At 33.3% G+C, this 19351-nt stretch overlaps 2 protein-coding genes and 1 long non-coding RNA gene across 16 annotated transcripts in view; 1 reads left to right on the forward strand and 2 right to left on the reverse strand.

The window, feature by feature from the left end:
- Positions 1 to 601: 601 nt before the first annotated feature.
- LOC105286405 (GIGYF family protein CG11148-like) lies at positions 602 to 4369 on the reverse strand. Of its 4 annotated transcripts, XR_003406368.1 has the most exons (7): positions 4355 to 4369; positions 3793 to 4263; positions 3604 to 3709; positions 3382 to 3526; positions 2775 to 2921; positions 2472 to 2701; positions 602 to 2335 (listed from the first exon to the last, which is right to left on the reverse strand). XR_003406368.1 is itself a non-coding variant. In XM_026968470.1 (3 exons), exons 2-3 carry the CDS (start codon positions 2679 to 2681, stop codon positions 2306 to 2308), a joined length of 240 nt encoding a protein of 79 aa, XP_026824271.1. In that variant the 5' UTR covers positions 2682 to 2701; positions 2775 to 2947; the 3' UTR covers positions 602 to 2305. The 4 variants fall into 4 exon arrangements, 1 of the variants encoding a protein (XP_026824271.1); XR_003406369.1 differs by lacking the exons at positions 3793 to 4263; positions 4355 to 4369 and adding an exon at positions 4296 to 4310; XR_003406367.1 differs by having other exon boundaries at positions 3382 to 4263.
- LOC105286402 overlaps positions 4154 to 19351 on the forward strand; it is a 33377-nt gene continuing 18179 nt past the window's right edge. For 2 of the 11 annotated variants that reach the window (XM_020033993.2, XM_011351340.3), the window contains exons 1-4: positions 6331 to 8514; positions 16022 to 16202; positions 16440 to 16506; positions 17995 to 18065. In XM_020033993.2, the coding sequence (XP_019889552.2) occupies positions 16045 to 16202; positions 16440 to 16506; positions 17995 to 18065 (296 nt within the window). In that variant the 5' untranslated portion in view covers positions 6331 to 8514; positions 16022 to 16044. The other 9 variants (XM_020033989.2, XM_020033988.2, XM_020033984.2 and 6 more) reach the window with 9 other exon arrangements.
- Positions 5777 to 6132, reverse strand: LOC109611459. Its single transcript, XR_002193855.1, has 2 exons — positions 6040 to 6132; positions 5777 to 5956 (listed from the first exon to the last, which is right to left on the reverse strand). It is a non-coding gene; the product is annotated as an uncharacterized LOC109611459 (long non-coding RNA).

Here is a 19351-nt window from a genome sequence, read left to right on the forward strand (position 1 = left end):
ATAACAAAGAAAATTCTAAAAAGATTAAGTAAAATGCAGACGTTCATAAAATACAAAACATAATGAAATGAAGAAGGAAACATGACATTTGCATCGTTTATTATGTTTCTATTATAAACAAGAAGTTTGCCCTAAAAGAACCAATCATGTTCGATTGCTACTCTAGCTAAAAAGTATATACATGCAACAAATCTAGTGATATTTATGTCAAAATTACATATCTGACATATGAGATACTAAACATTTCAACATTTTCTTGGTAAATTATTATTGTATTATTTCAGTGAACAATATAAGATATTTTTGCATAAGATAAAATAATTTTATTGTAAGTATATGGTTTTTCCCATCACAAGTTTGTTATATCTTTATTTTTCACATCACAGGCAGTCTGTATACAGAGCATATAGAAGAAAAACGTCTAAGATATATGTTAACTTATAGAAACATTAACAAATAACGCGTATTATATTTGAATTTCCATTATTGTAAACTGAAACTTTGTATCTATGTACTATGTGATGTTCTCGATATTAAGACGTTTCAATTTCGATACATAATAAATTTATTTTTTGAAACAATAAAAATACCAAATTGAAAATATAATAATATTCATTTTATTACGTTATATATAGATTAGATACTATAATAGAATATTGATACAATATCAGTTACCTGCATTTTAATTATTTTAATTTAAATCAATTTGTTTAATCATCACTGCTTATTCTGTACATTAATCTATTCATACATATATTTTTCTCTTGTAAGGATTCATGGTTTTCTCCTACTTTTGATCCTAAGAGAAGATCAATGAATCTTAATTAATAACAACCATCACATTATTACCAGTAGTCAGATCTGTCACAACATTCCACGTTTTTTCAACGTCTAGTCCAATTAGAAAATGAAAATAAATGTTAAGTCCTAACAAGGTATTAATAGAGCTAGCTATGATTTAAAGAGTTTACCGAGTAAAAGTTTATAATACACACTTTTACACATGTATCATTTAAATCTTTCAGAAATTTTTATATCTTGAATTTAGCATTAGATTGACCACAATGTGTACAAGACTATGCTGACGACAGTGAGATCCACACATAGGTATACGCAGCAATCGGAAGATATCAGGATTTTTCATGCTGCCAAGGTGAGGAAGTAGTAATGCACATTATGAATATTATTTTTAATTGCTATTGCTGTTATTGCAAAATCAAAAATTCTGAGGAATACTATATGCTGAATTGCTAGTTTTATTTTCTAAAGGTTTTCATAATATCAGAAAAGTATGTCGAATCACTATTTTTTCTCGCTCATCATATCTCTTTGTTTATTATAATATCGCAACTTCCTGCTTTCGATATAAGTTTAAAATTTCTGACATATACATAACTTATTCGGGATTCTAATCAGATATATTAACATCACGTGTGCTTAAAATTCTGCGTAGAGTATTTTATCACTATAAGTATTTGTATGACGACGAAAAAATGTTAAAAAGTGAAAGATTCTTCGTGCTTAAAATGTACGTTAAAGTAGAACTTGTTAAGAGTAATACAAGAAAACAAAGAAAATCTCTCTTTCTTCTGGATGAAAATCCATAGGATTCACGTTGTATTAAATACGTTTAGTAAAAACATCTGACGCACTGTACATTCAATATTATGTTTACAAATACGGTCATTTCCGCCGTCTTCACAAGTATGTTTTAATCATCATTTTCATTGAAAACCTTTACATACACATATGCTATTGACTACCATGTTTCCACACATGCACAATTTATCGATTGGCATATTTTATCTTCCTTTTTATCTGTTGTACTTTAAATGACGCAATGACGATGAAATGTTATAAAAGTTTCCAACTCTAATTGTCGTGTACTTAAGAAAAAGTAAATTCGTCTTCTTTCTTGAAATATTCTTCTTTGAATAATATGTACAATGGAGTTCTTGTGTATAATGTAAGAAAATAACACCACGCTCCGGTCGATCCTGATTGAAGACAATCATCAATGATCGCCTTTGGGGGGATAAGTTCTTCGTTCACGTGTGTGGATCATAAAAAGTCTTTATATATCTTAAGAAATACCCATGGTGGGACTCTCAGCATCCATTTAGCATGTATTGATTACAATAAATAAATAACGAACTGTTTGATGAATCGAGCGACGCATCATTTCCATGAGGTAAACTGACAAAACAGCTCAGGCTCCTTCACCGTAATCGTGGTCACCTACATTAATACGATCGGGTGCCGCGGTTACACTGAAGCCAAGAATTCTGTTATCTACTTTGAATATCTATCCCTTATTTGGTTTCTTGGATTTTCCCTGAATAAGAAAAGAGATACTTAATATTTAACGTTGTGCACACATCTGCCAGTGTGACATTATGATTCTATTCTTACTTAATATTTAAAAAATATTAATATTAATGTCTAATTTACTTTCTACTTTGCGAATATACCTTTACTGCCTGAAATTGTGCAGGTGCATTTGGATTAACTGCCAGCGCTGGCTTACACAGATCATCCGTTTGTGCCTGAGAACGTTGCGCTGATCGCCACTTGCTTCGTTTCTCCAGGAATTGCTTATCAAATTCCGTGCTCTGCTTAGTGTCACCAAGATACAGGCGAACGTAATTTTTAACCTCATACGCCGATTCAACGTCCCGCATAAATCCAAGAAATGTAGGAACTGCGAATGCATATGTACGTGTACAAAAATTCAAAAATATATAAGAGAATTGTAGTTGTAGCACAAGACTTACTATCCACAGACGCCTGTATGCTACTCAACGCTTTATTGCACCATTGTGTAAACTCGTCGGTCCTTGACTGTCATCGAAGTTATAAACATAGGCTAGGGTCAAAAAATCCCTAGATTTTTGGCTTCACGTCTGGTTGATGACATGAAACTTTATTTTGAGATGCAATTATTATTTCCCAAACTCTAAAAGTGGTTTCCTAAACTTTGCCAAACGATTCCCAAACGATTGCAATTAAAAAAAAAGATTTATCATATTTGTCTGCTAACTATACGGTGGTCGTTTGATACGCGTATCAAATAGTACATTTGAGTACAATCAGCCAATGACTAAATGAATAGTATCTTAGATATTTAAGCAACAGCGAACCATTAATAGCTTTTGAAATCTGAGTTATAATTAGTGTTTATGAAAGAGAAAAATGTACAATATTAATACTATTTCTATCAATTTTATCTTCAGCGTTATATAAAAATATTTAATAAATAATTTTTAACAAAATAACTATGACGTACATTATCAACTCTAATGTAAACATTAAGATATTTCATGAATTTTTCAGATTTTCTTGAAAACTTTAAGGCAAGAAAAATAGTATTAGTGAACAAACCTATATACTACTTATATTTTTCACTGGAAATATTCCGAAAAAATGTGTTTATTCGAATATTTCCGAATATGTGTTTATCCGAATATTTGAAATTAAACATTTCATTATATTCATCATGTCACAGTATTCCATCATGATAATTATTCTGTAATTAATATAATGTATATGTTTTACTTTATATACTTTTAATTTAATTTCTATGATTAATTTTATTGTACATACATATCATTGACTAAACAAAGATATTTTACAGAAAGAGAAGATGAGATGAGCTTGTTGTTTCTCTAGCTGTGATTCTGGAGTTCCATCATATAAATTTCCTAAAAATCTAAACAGATGCGCTGAATAAGTTAATAATATAAAGTTAAAAAATTATGACAATAGTGCAAAAATTTAAAGTTTGTTACAAACATTTCCATGAAGTAGACTAACTGTTCCCCGCACATCATCGTTTTTTAAAGGATACAGCAATACCATTTATAGAAAATACTATATATAGATACAATAGTTAGCAATTTGCAGCAAAAACAATCACAACAACGGATTAACAAAATTTATTACAAAAAGATATAATTACAAAACAAGTTAAAATAACAGAATTGCAAGAGAAATTAATTGAGAACCGAATATATAATGAACAACACGAAGTTCAGAACACACAAAATAAAAAAGAGAAGAACAAAAACTACTTTCGGTTTTACTCCACGTGCGCGAGCCAATCAGAAATCGATCATGCAGTGGCCGATCTCTGGTTCAGGATGTCTAGTTTGTTAGTTAAGTGCACGCTCTCGATGGAGACATTAGGTTAGAACCAGACAAGGATCGGGCGTCGAGCGAGAATGTAGCACAGGATAAAGGCTGGGGAGTACTCAGTCACGATAACTGTAAGTAGAACAGCATATATCTTGTCTCACCACATGTCTTTTACAAAATGATTGTACGTTGCAACTGAATCACAAAATCGAACGCGTACCGAGTGAACAACAATAACAAGACGCGATGAAAGGTATCTCGAGGAGACTCGAACAATGAAACTCGCGAAATTGCCGAAAACTCGAACACGTTCGGAATGAGCTCTGACTCGCAGCCGTGACAAATAGGTGCGACGACGAGCATTCCAGAGTTTTATTAGTCCTCCGACTTCTAAAAGGTTCCCGAACGCGATCGAAGGCTGTTATCAAAACTACAAGAGAACTCTCACAAAGATTGGGAATCTGCCGGAGGGCAAGTTGTTTGTCTAATTTTGACATCAAAACAGCGAACGGCCGTTAGGCTTTAATTTGCCGCGGCTCAGTTCGAAGCGATTCGCTAATGCTCTTCATTGGCCCGACGTTCACTAGGTGGCGCGTCATTAGCTCGATCCAACCTCGTGCAAACTATAGGGCAGAAACACAGACTTTTGCATAACACATAACGCAATTAATTAATTGCATTCATTCCGAAGGGGACAATCGTCAGGTGCACAACGGTTGTTCCGAGTTTTCTTTTTTTTCAACTTGTTATTTCGTATTTCGTATTTCGTATTTCGTATTTCATTCATTTTTGCAATTGGCCGTATCGAACCTGAAAGGGATCGGGTGCCATTAAACACTAAGAAGAAGAAGAATTAATTGCATTGTTTTTTGGCCGTATCGAACTCGTGTGGTATCGGGAGCCATTTGTTTTAGAAGAAGAAGCAATTAATTGCTCTTGCAGTTCTGTTTAAATAAAAAATCTTTATGAACTTTTCAATCAACTTTTGCTTCAAAATAGTTGCACCAATCAGAAAGTTGATGTTTCGTTCCTAGATTCCCCCTGGAGAAAGAGTCTCGAAGTACTTTTAGGAACTCTAACTTCGTGCTATATGTTCTTTTATCAATGACTCAACCTGCTGGGATTGTCTTCTTTCACATACTTGATCTGTCCATGACGCATACCCCTGGATGGAGCCTAGCTAATTCATTCAGGTCGACTTTCTGGGATTACAAAATGGAAATGGCCTGATTGCACAAAATTTTTTACCCGGATCTTATTGCATTCTACTTTTCTGCACGTTTTCTGCGACTAATTCTCTAGAGGCAAATCCATTTTCCCTATGTGCATAAGTGTTGAAACTGTGACGATCGTTCATGACACGAAGTAATGTGCGCGACTCGCGAACGAACAACAAAAACGAGGATTTTATGTCGCGAATAGTATCGTGAAACCACTTTATACGATCGATATGATTGCATCTTTTGTGATAATAATTGTGAGCCTAATTGCAAGCCTAAATCGGCTTATTATGAAATCGTAATTTGATTCAAACTCGTGCTTGATAAAATCATGAAAATGCATGTTGAAAACATCGAAATTATCAACTATTGATCGTAGAGCATACCTCGATTTTTCATTAATTTTTTTCATTCTAATTATATTTAAAAATAGTTTTTTTTCGTTTTCTTAGTATTTCTGTAATCTTATGGTGAGGCTAGCCTAGCCTTAGCTATTTGACTGACAATTTGTAAAACGCACACGGATAACTTACATGTAATAATGTGCGTTTGAACAGAAGATAACATTCTAGGCGATCATGATTATTCTAGCACCTTTGCGACTGAAATTATATGCCATGCGTATACTTCACGAGATCTCGTCCAAGTTTTCCCTTTCGTCTCCTCAAATCGTATCTTAACTCACCATTACTATGTCGTTGGTTATCTCGAATAAGAGAAGGAAAGTAAACATGATCACGTATCATTCGTACAATTGCTCAAAATATGCTACACATTCTCATTAGAAAATGTGAAGGGAGGATAGAGATCACGTAGGAAATTAAAGATTGGAAATTGCAATCGCGTGTCGTGAAATCACGCTGCAGCGAGTCACGAGCTGTTGCGAGTTAAAGTTGCTAGAGGGACATGATCGCCCGCTTTCAGCGGGAATGGCGTAAAACTGATGATTTTGCCACGACACCATGCACCAGGCGGCCATTGTGCGAAACGTCGTGTGCCTTACAGCTACTCCTTTGCACCTGTCGCAATTAGATCACGAACGCGAGCTTTCATACTTCTCAACAGACGATACACGGAACGACAAAAAAGACGTATATCTTGCAGCGAGAGAAGAACGTCTCGAAAAAAACAATTGCATCGAGAGTCAATCACGGAGAGGCCAATCGCGAAAAAACATGTTTCTTGTGTATCGAGTTTTTCAGTTGCGCATAACATATATATATACATATATACACATATATACACGGATGTATATGCAATAATGATGAATTTATCCATGGCACGTCGCAGTATTCTATGTAATACCGCTACTACCGGTGCTTAGCGGTATCGTGGCGCTTCTCTTTCGTTGATAGTGTCAGTTGTAACAGTGACAATCCGATAGATTTTATTTACACGACAGGAGGAATCGCGGTCCTTCGAAATTACGATCGTCGATCATTGCTACAGGACCATGAGTGACGTAATCTGTAAGCCATCGAGTAATTCATCACTGGTTAAGCATGTATGATAGGAGAAAAGTCTCGATAGAAATGTGAAACGCGAGAGTAACGAGAGGTGGCAAAATAATATTACTTGTATGTTCTCATATGCAAATACGTTCTAATAGTTTTGTCCGAAGTTACGGGAATAATAAATAATCATGAACGAATCATACGTGGAACAATCGCGAGAAGTGATTGTTTTAAATCGTGATTATTATGACAGATTATTTTCTGCGATTTTCGGATAAGTCGTTAGAGTCTGAGCTTCTGTTTGACAATACCGTATCCAGAATGAATACGGTATTATATCGATCGAATGGATGAAAGTAGATCAAACACACGTTTGTTTGTGCATAAAGCAACCCATGTTTACGTCTAATCGAAATAGGAGGTTATAGGAGGCAGTAGCCATTAACGCCTGGCAAGGAATTTTCACCTGAAAATATATATCTTATAATGATAATCAAGGCTTGTCGCCTGAATTACTAAAATTGGCTATATGATAGAGGCGGCAACAGCAATAAATAGACAATCTGATCACTTTGGAATCCGACTGGATGCGAGAGAGTAATTATGCGATGAATTTGATCGTGTAACGACACGTACATTCGCATTTTCTTGCGCTTCAAATACAAGTGACGGCAATTTTCAACTTGCGAGTGATCAAATAGCAAAAAGTGAAAAGTTTCAGACGGAACGAAATTGAGTGGAACTTCGCTAACTGTGCGCAGGAACTCGTCGCCAACTCGTCGCATTAACCTTATGGGTAATGGGAATCAATAGAAATTTGCGTCGCTCGTTCGGAGTCCGATTCGTGCTCCTCCACGGAGTTCATTGTGCTTCCCTCTAGGGGTAAAATTCGTTGGGGAATTTTTACACACACATAAACTACACGGCACGGCAAGTAAAATCGTACTTATCTTGTCCGCAAAAAGAGAAAAGTGAAATATCTTACAAGAAAATTACACAAATTGGAGAAGCAATTTGTGTAAAGAGAAACGATAAAGATCACTCGAAAGAGAGTCGCACACGTGACTCCTAACTTAATAGAACAAGTCTCTCTATGAGGTTAACGGGTGAGTAGATGAAGCGAGTGTTTTACGATATACGATTTTCGCATCGCACAAAATGGAGTAGAAAATCGTGAGACGAGTTACGTTAACGGTTCGACTTATTGGCACGACTTGGTCCGCTCTTCTTATGATTTCATCTATGAGACTGACAAAGAAGATGCATTGAGCCACGGTTAGTTCCGAGTGATATTAAAACACGTTGTAATGACGACGCACGATCGTTCTCGTTGTTCCTTCCCGTTGCAATGAACATCACAGCGTTGATGCAAGCGAAGCAAGCTCGTCATCTTTTTCGATACTCTAGTTCTACACACGGCGTTGCGGACGACCATAGAGAGCGCTGTGAGAACGTCGAAAAAAGGAAATCATGAGAGGCGATTAGTGCTGTCGTAACTACATATTGTGCGTAGTGTAATTTTGTGCGTCGGTTCGGGGAAAAAAACGGGAAGGGAGACACGTACCGACGAAACACACGTTGTTACACGATCGAGCGGGGAGGGAAAGAGGAAAGGGCTGAAACGCTCCGGACGCAGGATCGTACTGAGAAACAGAGGACGATCAATGCATCGCCTGCCGATTCTCCCGAGTGTAATGATTTATCAGGTGCGCAAAAATAAGATCGTCTCTTAGCAAACACACACAAAGCAGTTCTTTCTTTCAGAACTAATCGCGTTAAAGTTGAATCTAATGTGAATGACATTCTTATTTTTTTTATTTGCACGTAATTATTTAAACAAGTAATTGTCGTAATGATCTGAGCATTACTCGCAATTGAATCTAATTTTTAAGTAATAAATTATTGTTTTAATTAATTTGTTAATACTTTAAAGGCAAAAGACAACGAGACCTCGAATTATAGGTCGAAAGTTCTTTGAAAAAAATAGATATTTGTTTTAATTGGCATTTAAAGTGCGATTTGTTACATTAGCAACCTCGCAAAATAGTATGTTTTATTACGAAATCATTTTTACTGTCATTGTGAAAGTGATCGCGATCATTGTCATATGCCATTGCCAAGTCGCCATTGTGTGAGACGAGTATGTCTCGTACTCCCAACGTAAGTTTTGTGACTCTGCTGACGTTCTCATAGAAAAGAGCATATGAGAGAGAGAGAGAGAGAGAGTACCAATCCTGTCATTTTGTATTGGTGTAATTGCGCATCGTATAGAATTTGCACAGAGTAAGAGAAAGGATGTTCTCGCAATTTTACATCGATAAACTTCTTTTTGATATACCGCTGGCGACACGATTTACGTAATGATGTGTCAACCATAATTGTCGTTCGTGCGTTACATTGTATACATAGTATATACACGGTAAAAAATACAAGTAAATAGATTAAACAATTATTCATAATACACATTCGTTTTACAACGCGGTAAGAAATACTTTAATGCGATTAGTACTACTTTGGCTAAATATTGACAATAAACTTTTTAGTGCGTCGAGAGTTACACAAATAGTTTTCATAGCTCTCTCAAATCTTCATGTGCAATTTCGTTAACAGCTTTTAAATAACTGTTCTTGAGGGAAGTAACGATTTAAGAGTTAATTAGTTAACAAAATCCATTAATATTGGTAATATATTTATTAAACACAAAAACGGGAGTTTTGCATTTTTCGTCGATATTTGTTCGATCGATATTTTCCAAAATTGTGAAATTTCCTGATTTAAAATGAAAATGTTTTTCTTTCATCTCTGTTGCAACAAACTATACTTTTCGTCATAACAATGTGTCGTATCGATAAACCTTGGGAACTAACATTTTACCACATTTCTCATTCGTACATTCTATTCCTTTAAGTTCATGGTATGTCGCTCTTAATTGGATACACGAATCACGATATCTGACGATGATGAACAAGGGCTTGGATCGCTCTCGATTCCGTTGTTTGCCTCTATCTACAAGGAAAACTGAACTTTTTAGACAAGTGGCGCCGCCATATTAGTCGTAATATAGACATTTGCGCCACCTAGTGGCAGTCTTACAGTCTCATCTACGATTCCATTTAGTTTCTTCTGTCTACTTCGGATCGCGAAACTACTCGATAAATGCATAGTGATGTGTGATGAAAAAGACGAGTAAAAATAAAATTGATTGGTGATTTTTATGTAGTTTTCTTCGTACAGTGCCAGTGCCAGTGCTAGTCTCGATAAGTAGAATTCTCGATATCGGTATGTATGCGGATATGTCGTGCACTCGCGTTTACAGGCGATCCGTGTGAATCACGCCACGTTAATATGTAACTTTTTTCACTGCAAATCGCTCGTTCGAGCGATCTTTTTCTCTACTTATTACGTGCACGCGTACGTTTGTCGAAAGTTTGAACTTCGGTTTTGAGTCTCGTTGCATTTTTCGATAACTATTCCTTTTTTCTTTCGAAGATGGACGAGGCAAGCGGAGCTTAATTAAACACTTTTCGGTCGAATATTCTTACGGTAATAAAATTTTCGATCGTGATAGTAATTTATCTCTTACCCGTAATTCAGGTTTTCATGTATTTTTTATTGTGATTGTGCATTTCTCTAAAAAAAATCAGATATGAGTTCTGAAAATGGAGGAGAAAATGGAGGGACGTTAACAAGTTGTTGCGAACCTATATGTGGCTGTCTGTTATTGGACATAGAGAGACCAAGCCTACCATTGGTCATATCTGTCTACCCCCAAAACTAACATTCTGAAGGAGAGAGAGAGAGAACATTAAGGGGATCCTGGAGTTGTCTATATTATCCGCGGAATAAGTAATTTTTTCTAAAGAATTCTTTTTATTTGCACAGAATGAAAAATCGTTTTCCATGATTAAAGTACACACAATAATGAAACGTGGACAACAAGATTTTCTGTTCGAAACGGAAAAAAGTTCGACAATTACAATTTTCTACTTCAATAATGTGCTTTATATAAAAATTTGGCGCTTTGTACGTACGAAATGGCTGTTGTGCACGCTAGAGACACAATAAACGAATACGATGATGCTTTTTGAAGTGAATTTAGAAGCGTAATAAAAAAGCTAAATTGTTAAAATTTCATGCCAAATTTCACATGTGAAATCCGTGACCAAGTGTAACAAGACTAGTTCCTTGATATCGTGAAAAAGGATTTTTCATTCTGCGCTATCAATGAAAAGATTAAAATTTATTTAAAAAACTCATTCATTCAGTCGGTAATACGAAGGAATTCACTAGCCACTCCAGAATCCCAAAGGATAGAAGCATTTAGTTTTTTTTTCCTCTGCTTTTCTTTTACTATAATTTAATATTATGTATTATATATAAAACAGAGTAGACTGAATATATTTCGTATATTCAGTCTACTCTTTTATGACTATATTATTTTCCAAGTGCTAGGCGATTGCAAAAGTTCATATTCAAACTTCATCTTCCTTCCTTCTGGATCTTTCTAATTGCTTTCCAATGGTGGGATACTGTTGATTCATTAACTCTAAGCTATCCTGCAAGCTCTTTTAATGTTTGAAGCGAGTTTTCGTTGAGCAATACTTCCAATTTGTGACCTTGCTTATATTTGCGACTTTATGAACTTTTGTAAACATCTACAATGTGCATTAATCTTTTTTTTATATGTAGTGTGTGTTCGAGTAATCATTCAGAGTGAATGTAATTTTATTATAAAAATCTTGAGGTAACAAAATATATCTTATAAAATCTTTTAACCGTTATGAAACATTGTAGTTTTTTTATTTTGTTTATTTTACTTTTAATTAATTTCACATTTGATGCTTCAATGTACAGCATGTTTATAAAAATACTTTGATAACCTCATAATTTGTCCATAAACTTGTGATGCAAGCTTGTTAGATAAAATTTAATGAGTATAAGTATGCTATATTTAAATATGTACTTGTTACATACCATAAAATTTTATATGTCTATGTGTACAATAAAATTATGCAGGATTTTGGAAAATGTTTTTCAAGTAAGATAGTGGACATATAAAGTCTTACAAGTTTGGTTTCTATTAATTCCGGGAGTATAGAATATATTTAGTTTGTCATTTTTCAATTTTTCTCATTTTCTTCAACTTCAACACTGAACATGTTGATGGTTTGAAATTAAAAGTGAAACACGTGTGTTGGAAATTATTTTGGGAATAAAACAAATAAATTCTCTTAAAAGCATTAACAAAAATCTTTAAACATTTTGTGTGTACATTATTGAAAGAGTCGAATATTGTCCATTTTAAATAACGTATTAAATAATGTAATAATGTGATACATCTACAATTTGCAATTCAATAACATCTTTGAAGTATGTTAGGTAGTGGATATCAGCATATATTTATTCATTGATATAAATTGATGGAGAAAACATGTATGTTGTTCCTCGTTCATTTACGAATAATTTCTTAAGCACTTTATATTTTCTACAATGTCTTAAATATAAGCATAAAAAATCTGTTTGAATTTTATTATTATAAAATATCTTTATATATTATTTAAACTACACACCACTTATTTCTTGTAAAAATCTCCAACATTATTCAATCATATTAAGCGTGTTAATTAATACAGTTTGTCCCTCTTCACTAAATATCATATATAATATTTTGATTCATTAGCTTTGAATATTATTATTTGGACAACGGATCTTTTTTATCTCTTTGTTATGGTTCACTAATCTCTTTGTTATGATTCACTCAATGATAATTTACTGAGGTATAAATCAAGTTTGCAAATGTGATGTTTTTCTAAATAGCAATGTTTGCAACAATAAATTTTGTAATTAACAATTATATACTACTAATAAGTCGAATTGAAGAAAATAAGTTATTTCGAGTTACATTTCAATCTACACATTTTATATATAGCTTGCTACATATAAATGTATCATTATACATTCGCTTCTTTGATTCATGCTTTGATTTACGGATATTTCGAAGAAAATCATTCTAAATTAATAGAACTATTTTTTGTAATAATTTGTCTTTAATTTTAGGCATCGAGAATATTCTTTCTGTTTCACGAATACTCCACTGCTAGAAAAGACGTTGATTCAGATTGGATCAATATCCATTTCTTTATCTCTAAGCACTATGCTTAACTATAGCTTTGAAGAACATACTTTGTATCTATTTCCACCCGAGTTAGGTATATCGTATATCGTATATCGTATTTTTCTTATGGTAGTGTCCCTAATGCGATTGTGGCTGTTTTCCAGCAAGGACACGGAAAATTGCAATGTGTTACACCGTGTAAAATTCTTGTTGGAACGGTGAAGCGTAGGTTTAATTTCTGAAAATCTCAGTAGAGAGTATTACGGTTCTAAAAATCTCAGTAGAGTGTATTACGGTTCTTTATTTTTATTGTACAAATTTTGGAAACCACTATTTAAATACTAAATATAAGATTTCTTAAAATATTGGTAACACTGGGACATTTTACATGCTTGGCTTTTTTACTTAGCTTTTTACTGTGTCGAGCAGTGTGACACAGTTGGAACATTCCGTGGACACTGTTACACTATGTCATCTGTGTAACTTGCTGGAAAACCCACTGTGTGTACTGTTATATATAATGTACCATGAGCTATAGATTATAGAATAGTATATGATTATGATACAGGATCGTTTTCTAATTCCTAAAACCAAGTTTTGTGCATGCGTGCGTGCGTGCGTGCGTGCGTGCATGTGCGTATGTAATGTGTGAAATATAAGTATAAGAAAAAAAATATATATATATAACGATTTGCGCGGGAAAAGGATATTTAAGAAGAAAGAGAAAAAGAACAAGAATTTACATAACTTACTTGTGTGATTTTGGGTAGAAAATTTGCATTATTTTTCTGGAAAAACGAAACAAAACACGAGACGAAAAAAAGAAAGAAATGAGAAGAAGCCACAGAGAGTAAATTAATATCAAAATAATTTGTAATATGATATGCATTTGTAAGAACACACACACACACACACACACACACACACACACACACACACACACACACACACACATATATATATGGAGTTGCACAAAATAATATTGTGGTTTTGTAATTTTCATTAGATGTGCGATCTACATTAGGAACAACATATTTCCACATTTGCACGATATATTTACTAATTGCATCTTTCCTACAGTATTATGATCAACTTAAGATCACAAAGAATAATATATGATATTGAATGATATATGAAATGTATGCATGTTACAAACTTACTTTACATGCATACTTACATACTTTAAATAAATCAATACAAAGCAGACAAAAATTTTACATTATAATATTCCACAATAAATAAACAGATTGATATATTACATTACATTGATATATTACATTATTGGGAAATAAGATAATCTTATTTTTATGCACAGCATAGTTTATTTCTATATTGTTATAAAATGAATATCCAGAAATATATTGATCAATCATAAACACAATTGTGTTTATTGAACGACTGTTTTTTTTTTTTAAAGCTATTGAATTGGCCAATAATTTCTCTTTGTTTTCAAGAGATGTGGTCAACACTGAATAGCGTCACCTATTTATTCATATCAAACGTAAATATTTTTTGAAAGGTGACATTTCAATGCGCATTTAACAAGTTTGCTCAAATTTGATGAGTTTTGAGTACTTGAGTTTAATGTTGCTTTGAATATGGAGAACAAAAATGATATTTTCAGCACATTGTGCTATTTTATTTTTACAAAGGAAAAAACGTTGCCTAGACACATAAAAAGATTTGCACTATATATGGAGATAATGTCATAAGTGATTGGACTGATTGCAAATGATTCCGGTACTACTGATGTGGTGATTTTAATTATATCGATTTGCCAATCTCTGGACAGCCAGTTGAGGTCGATGATGATCACCCAATGATAAAAAGAATAGAAAAAATGTTATACGTTTTGAACTCTCTGTGTTTTCTGGGGAAATTAAGATTTTTATCGAAAACCAATGCTATACAACGTGGGAAACATTAACAGAAACACTCAAAATATTGAAAACTGACGTTGAGAATCGGTACAATGTTTGAATGCCACACAACGCAAAAACAACAGAAAATATTAACTAACCCAGCATAGATTTAAGATACTCTGCGACGTGATTGTAAAAGTTTATAATAAAAAATCATAAAAGATTTCTAATAAGTAATTAATATAATAATAAAGAATAAATTTACTTTTCCACATCTGAAAAGTAAAGAATGTCATTAGTAAATAATTAAGAACAAATTTGTTTCACCATGTGCTTTCGATAAGTTATATTAGTTCAAATTTTACATGTTATTATTTACAATGATAATTATATTGATGTAAATATGTTTATGAGAGGTTGTGCGTGTGACGTGTAAAATATTGAAAGTAGTACGAAATGAAATTTTCAAAGCATTTTTGGCAATTTTAAAAAGATATTTATTACTTTTATCAGATTCTTCACTATTATGCAGTTTAACATTGAGCATACTATTGAATCATATGTTTATATTAGGTGTTGTGTATGTAAAGGTTTAGTCTTTTTTCAGCACTCTGATATTATTATTTAAACTTCAAATAAATTCTCTTCATTTAAGTTTTAAGTTTTTGAAGAATTGGCATCGAAGTATATAAACGTCATATGTTATGATTTAACAATAAATATAATTTCGAAAAACAATACGTAAACGCGATGACCAATGAAAAGCTGTATATGCTTTTCATATTCGGCAAACTATTTTGAACTTGAATCTGGAAAGTCCAAGTTTTTCCGCACGCGATATATTCATCCAATTTGGCGCCTTCGGATTACTTATTTCAATCGATACAATACTTTTAACTGGATAATACTTTCAAAATATGAAGACATTTATTTGAGAGATAGCGAGAAATCGTAAAAACGAAGGCAAATATTTTTATGACTGAATTTTCTTACAATATATTATGCAGCTAAAAAAACGAAAAAGTGCAAAAAATGGTTAAAACTTTTTGCATACCTAATATTTAAAATATATTAATCTGCATTAAAATATTGGATTTATTTATTATTTACGTATATGTATTATTTTCAGCATACACACACGCGCACGCACACCGAAGAATTAATAGAAACTAAATAAAAAAAACTGCAACGACAGGTATAGCCCAAAAGAAGAAAAAATAATCTGTTTGAATACAGGGTGATCAAGAACAAGGTGCAAGATGGACGAATACGACAAAAAATTCGCAGAAATGCAAAAGTATATTCCATTCTTGGAAGCGATGATTGAGAGGCTACAAAACGTCAAGGATAAGTCCCGAGAATTTCAGTTGCAGAAAATGCAGGGTCTTCATGGAATCTTATCAGATAACAAGCGAAAGTACGTTGAAAGTTTGCAACATATCACATCATTTAAATCATAATCAAATGTACAAATTCTTGGGCTATTTATAACTTGTTTTTTTTTAATACTTTTTTTTATAATTTGTTTTTTTATGCCGGTGTCAATTTCCAAAATTCTTTCATCGAAATGGAAGACATTGTTATTATTAAACATATTAAAGAATATGATACTGAAAGTACACAATGATTAATTAAAATATTATTAATGTAACAGGCTAAAAATCGAGACACTACAACGGTGTGAGGATGTTTTGCAGAAACTACATAGTAGAGTAGAAAAGGTAGGTATACTAACGCATACACATATTTTGAAATGAGTCACGTAGATATTTATTTTCACTTGAAATATTTTTGTTGTTTTTAAAGATACATGATAATTCATGAACGCAAAGTAATTTCTAGAGGAATATAAATCGGATCAAAATAATATTTGTTATGCTTGTGGTATAAAAGATTTGAAGATAATTTATCTTCTTTTTTGCTTTCTGAATGAAATCATATTGTTTTGCGTAAACAATCCTCTAGTTATGCCTCTTGTAAAAATATTATGATTATATTATAGCAAAATCGAATTACGAGATATTTTTATTATAATTATTTTTATACGCACTATTTTTCTATACAGAATGACTGGAAAGAACAATTTATGCAAAATTATATTATACGTTTAAATATTAAAAAAAGAAAAATCATCTATTTTTGAAATGTTTTTATTTGATTCGATTTATTTCCTCTTGAAATCTAAGTCTTATGAATTTTCTCTTATTTTTAATAATAATGAAAATATTTTATGAATATTGAGACCTTCTGTATATTGTATTTGGAGTGCGTATACTTTTGTGTTTGATATGCGTTGTTGGTGAATAAGCTTATAGAATGTCTTAACAGTTTTAATCAGATTTTAATATGTATTTGTATTTTCGAATACTAAAAAAATTAGCATTAAGACACTCTATATGTATTATATATATATGCACTATATATGCTATTCAGATACTCTGTATTCTATTTCTGTCATTACTCTATTATATTCTGTCATTACTCTTATATATTGTATCTTTGTATATCTCATTATATTATTATATCTTTTTTTCACATTTGGTTTAAAACAATTAAAATTATTTCTCTAAAAAACATATTTTTGTAATACATACCAATATCGTGTTAAAGAAAGAAGATTGGAATATTGAAAATTAAAAGATCTAAAATATCGTTTTAAGCTATATATGCACGTGCGCGCACACACACACACACATACATGTATATACACATGCATACAGATTTAAATATTAATCTTCGAATTATCTTGAAAGTCATATTCTATGGTATCTCTTTTTTTAATTGAAGATATTATTATTAATATCTTAAGATTTTATTATTAAGCATTTTATATATCATATTTTTATTGTTTGTATATTTTATTTTTATAAAATAATTAAACTAATCAAATTACTTCGGTTGTAGAAGTTGTATAATGTTTATATTTATACAATCTGTATATTTTAATATAACAAGAAATTCAAAAGATTTGTTTGAAAAAATAATATTAATTCTAAAAATATCGTATGTAAATATCATGAAAAAATAATATTAATACAAACACTTGTTTCTTCTGGCCTTTAGAACTATAGAGCTTATTCAATCTTTGATTCTTCTTACACCTGTAACACTAATTATTTTCATTGTTTTGTTCTATCTTTAGATGTTTTCAGGCTTTCGTAGCGTGCATGTTTGATCTTTGTATTTTAATTATTCTAATTCGACACGAGTTTCAGGGAAACGCGCCTGGTTTACAATTACCAGCTAAGCAGAACGATGTTATCACGTTGCAACCTTCGATGTAAGTTATTATTATATTGATATGATAATAGTGAATAATTGTGATAAGTACAAATAATTGTGTTGAAATTTGTGATATTTTCTTATTTCTTGTAATATAATATATGAAATATTGTAATATACATATACGTAATATACCAAACTTAAATTTTCCTATTGCTACACATATATACGTGTGTTCACACGTTTGATAAAATTCATAGTTTAAGAACATTTAACTTGTTTATCAGTGATTGATGTATTAGGTTGTTCATTAAGTTCTGCGGTTTTTTGCCCTAAATTAAAACATAAATCTATTGTACTTACACATTTATTCAATCTAGAATGTATTGTCCATCTTGATCGACCACCTTCTGCCAACGTTCTGGAAGGGACATAATGCCGCGTTTGTAGAAGTCGCGCGACTTCTGCGTGAAAAAGTCCTTCAAGTACGTTTGAATATCGTCCACTGAATTAAAGCGCTGCCCGTCGAGATTGTTTTGGAGTGACCGGAACAGATGGTAATCCGACGGCGCAAGGTCTGGGGAGTACGGTGGGTGCTGCATGACTTCCCAGCCAAAGCATTTCAACTTCTTCTTGGTCACCAAAGCAGTGTGTGGTTTGACGTTGTCGTGGTGGAAGACAACGCCCTTCCTGTTCGCCAATTCCGGCCGCTTCTCCGCCACTGCCTGCTTCAATTTTTCTAACTGAGCGCAATGCTTCTCGGCGTCGATGGTCTGACCGCGCGGAAGCAGCTCGAAGTACAGGACGCCTCGCCAATCCCACCACACATTCAGCATCACTTTCTTCGGATGCAAATCCGCTTTGGCAACCGATTGTGACGACTCATCCGGACCGCACCATGACCGCTTGCGTCGAATGTTGTTATATACCACCCATTTTTCATCTCCCGTGACCACCCGTTTGAGAAAGGCCTCTAGCGAGTTCCATTTCAGCAGGGATTCACAGATCATGACGCGGTCCAAAATGTTCTTTTCGGTGAGCTCGTGAGGGACCCAAACATCTGCTTTTTTCGACATCCCAAGCCGTTTTAATCGCTGCGCAACCGTTGTATGGGCGATGTCGAAGCGCTCCGCGATCTCTCGCGTCGTCAGGTGTCGGTCTGCTTTGATTGCGGCCACGATTTGGTCGTCGTCAGTGGTGGATGGACGACCGGAGCGAGCAGCATCGGAGACGTTCACATCTCCGGAACGAAAGCGCGCAAACCAACGCTGACAAGTGTCAGCGCTTATGGCCGAGTCCCCGTACACGCCACATATCTCACGTTGCGCGTCCGTCGCTTTTACT

Source organism: Ooceraea biroi, chromosome 3 (assembly GCF_003672135.1).
Source record: "Ooceraea biroi isolate clonal line C1 chromosome 3, Obir_v5.4, whole genome shotgun sequence".
Classification (NCBI taxonomy): domain Eukaryota; kingdom Metazoa; phylum Arthropoda; class Insecta; order Hymenoptera; family Formicidae; genus Ooceraea; species Ooceraea biroi.

What these genes read in the sequence shown, in the direction of transcription:
- LOC105286405 (XM_026968470.1), bottom strand. Translation starts at nt 2,681, where the DNA reads ATGCGGGACGTTGAATCGGCGTATGAGGTTAAAAATTACGTTCGCCTG. An exon ending in CACAATTTCAGGCAGTAAAG is followed by an intron (nt 2,336 to 2,471) that starts GTATATTCGCAA and finishes TTTCTTATTCAG; the next exon opens with GGAAAATCCAAGAAACCAAA.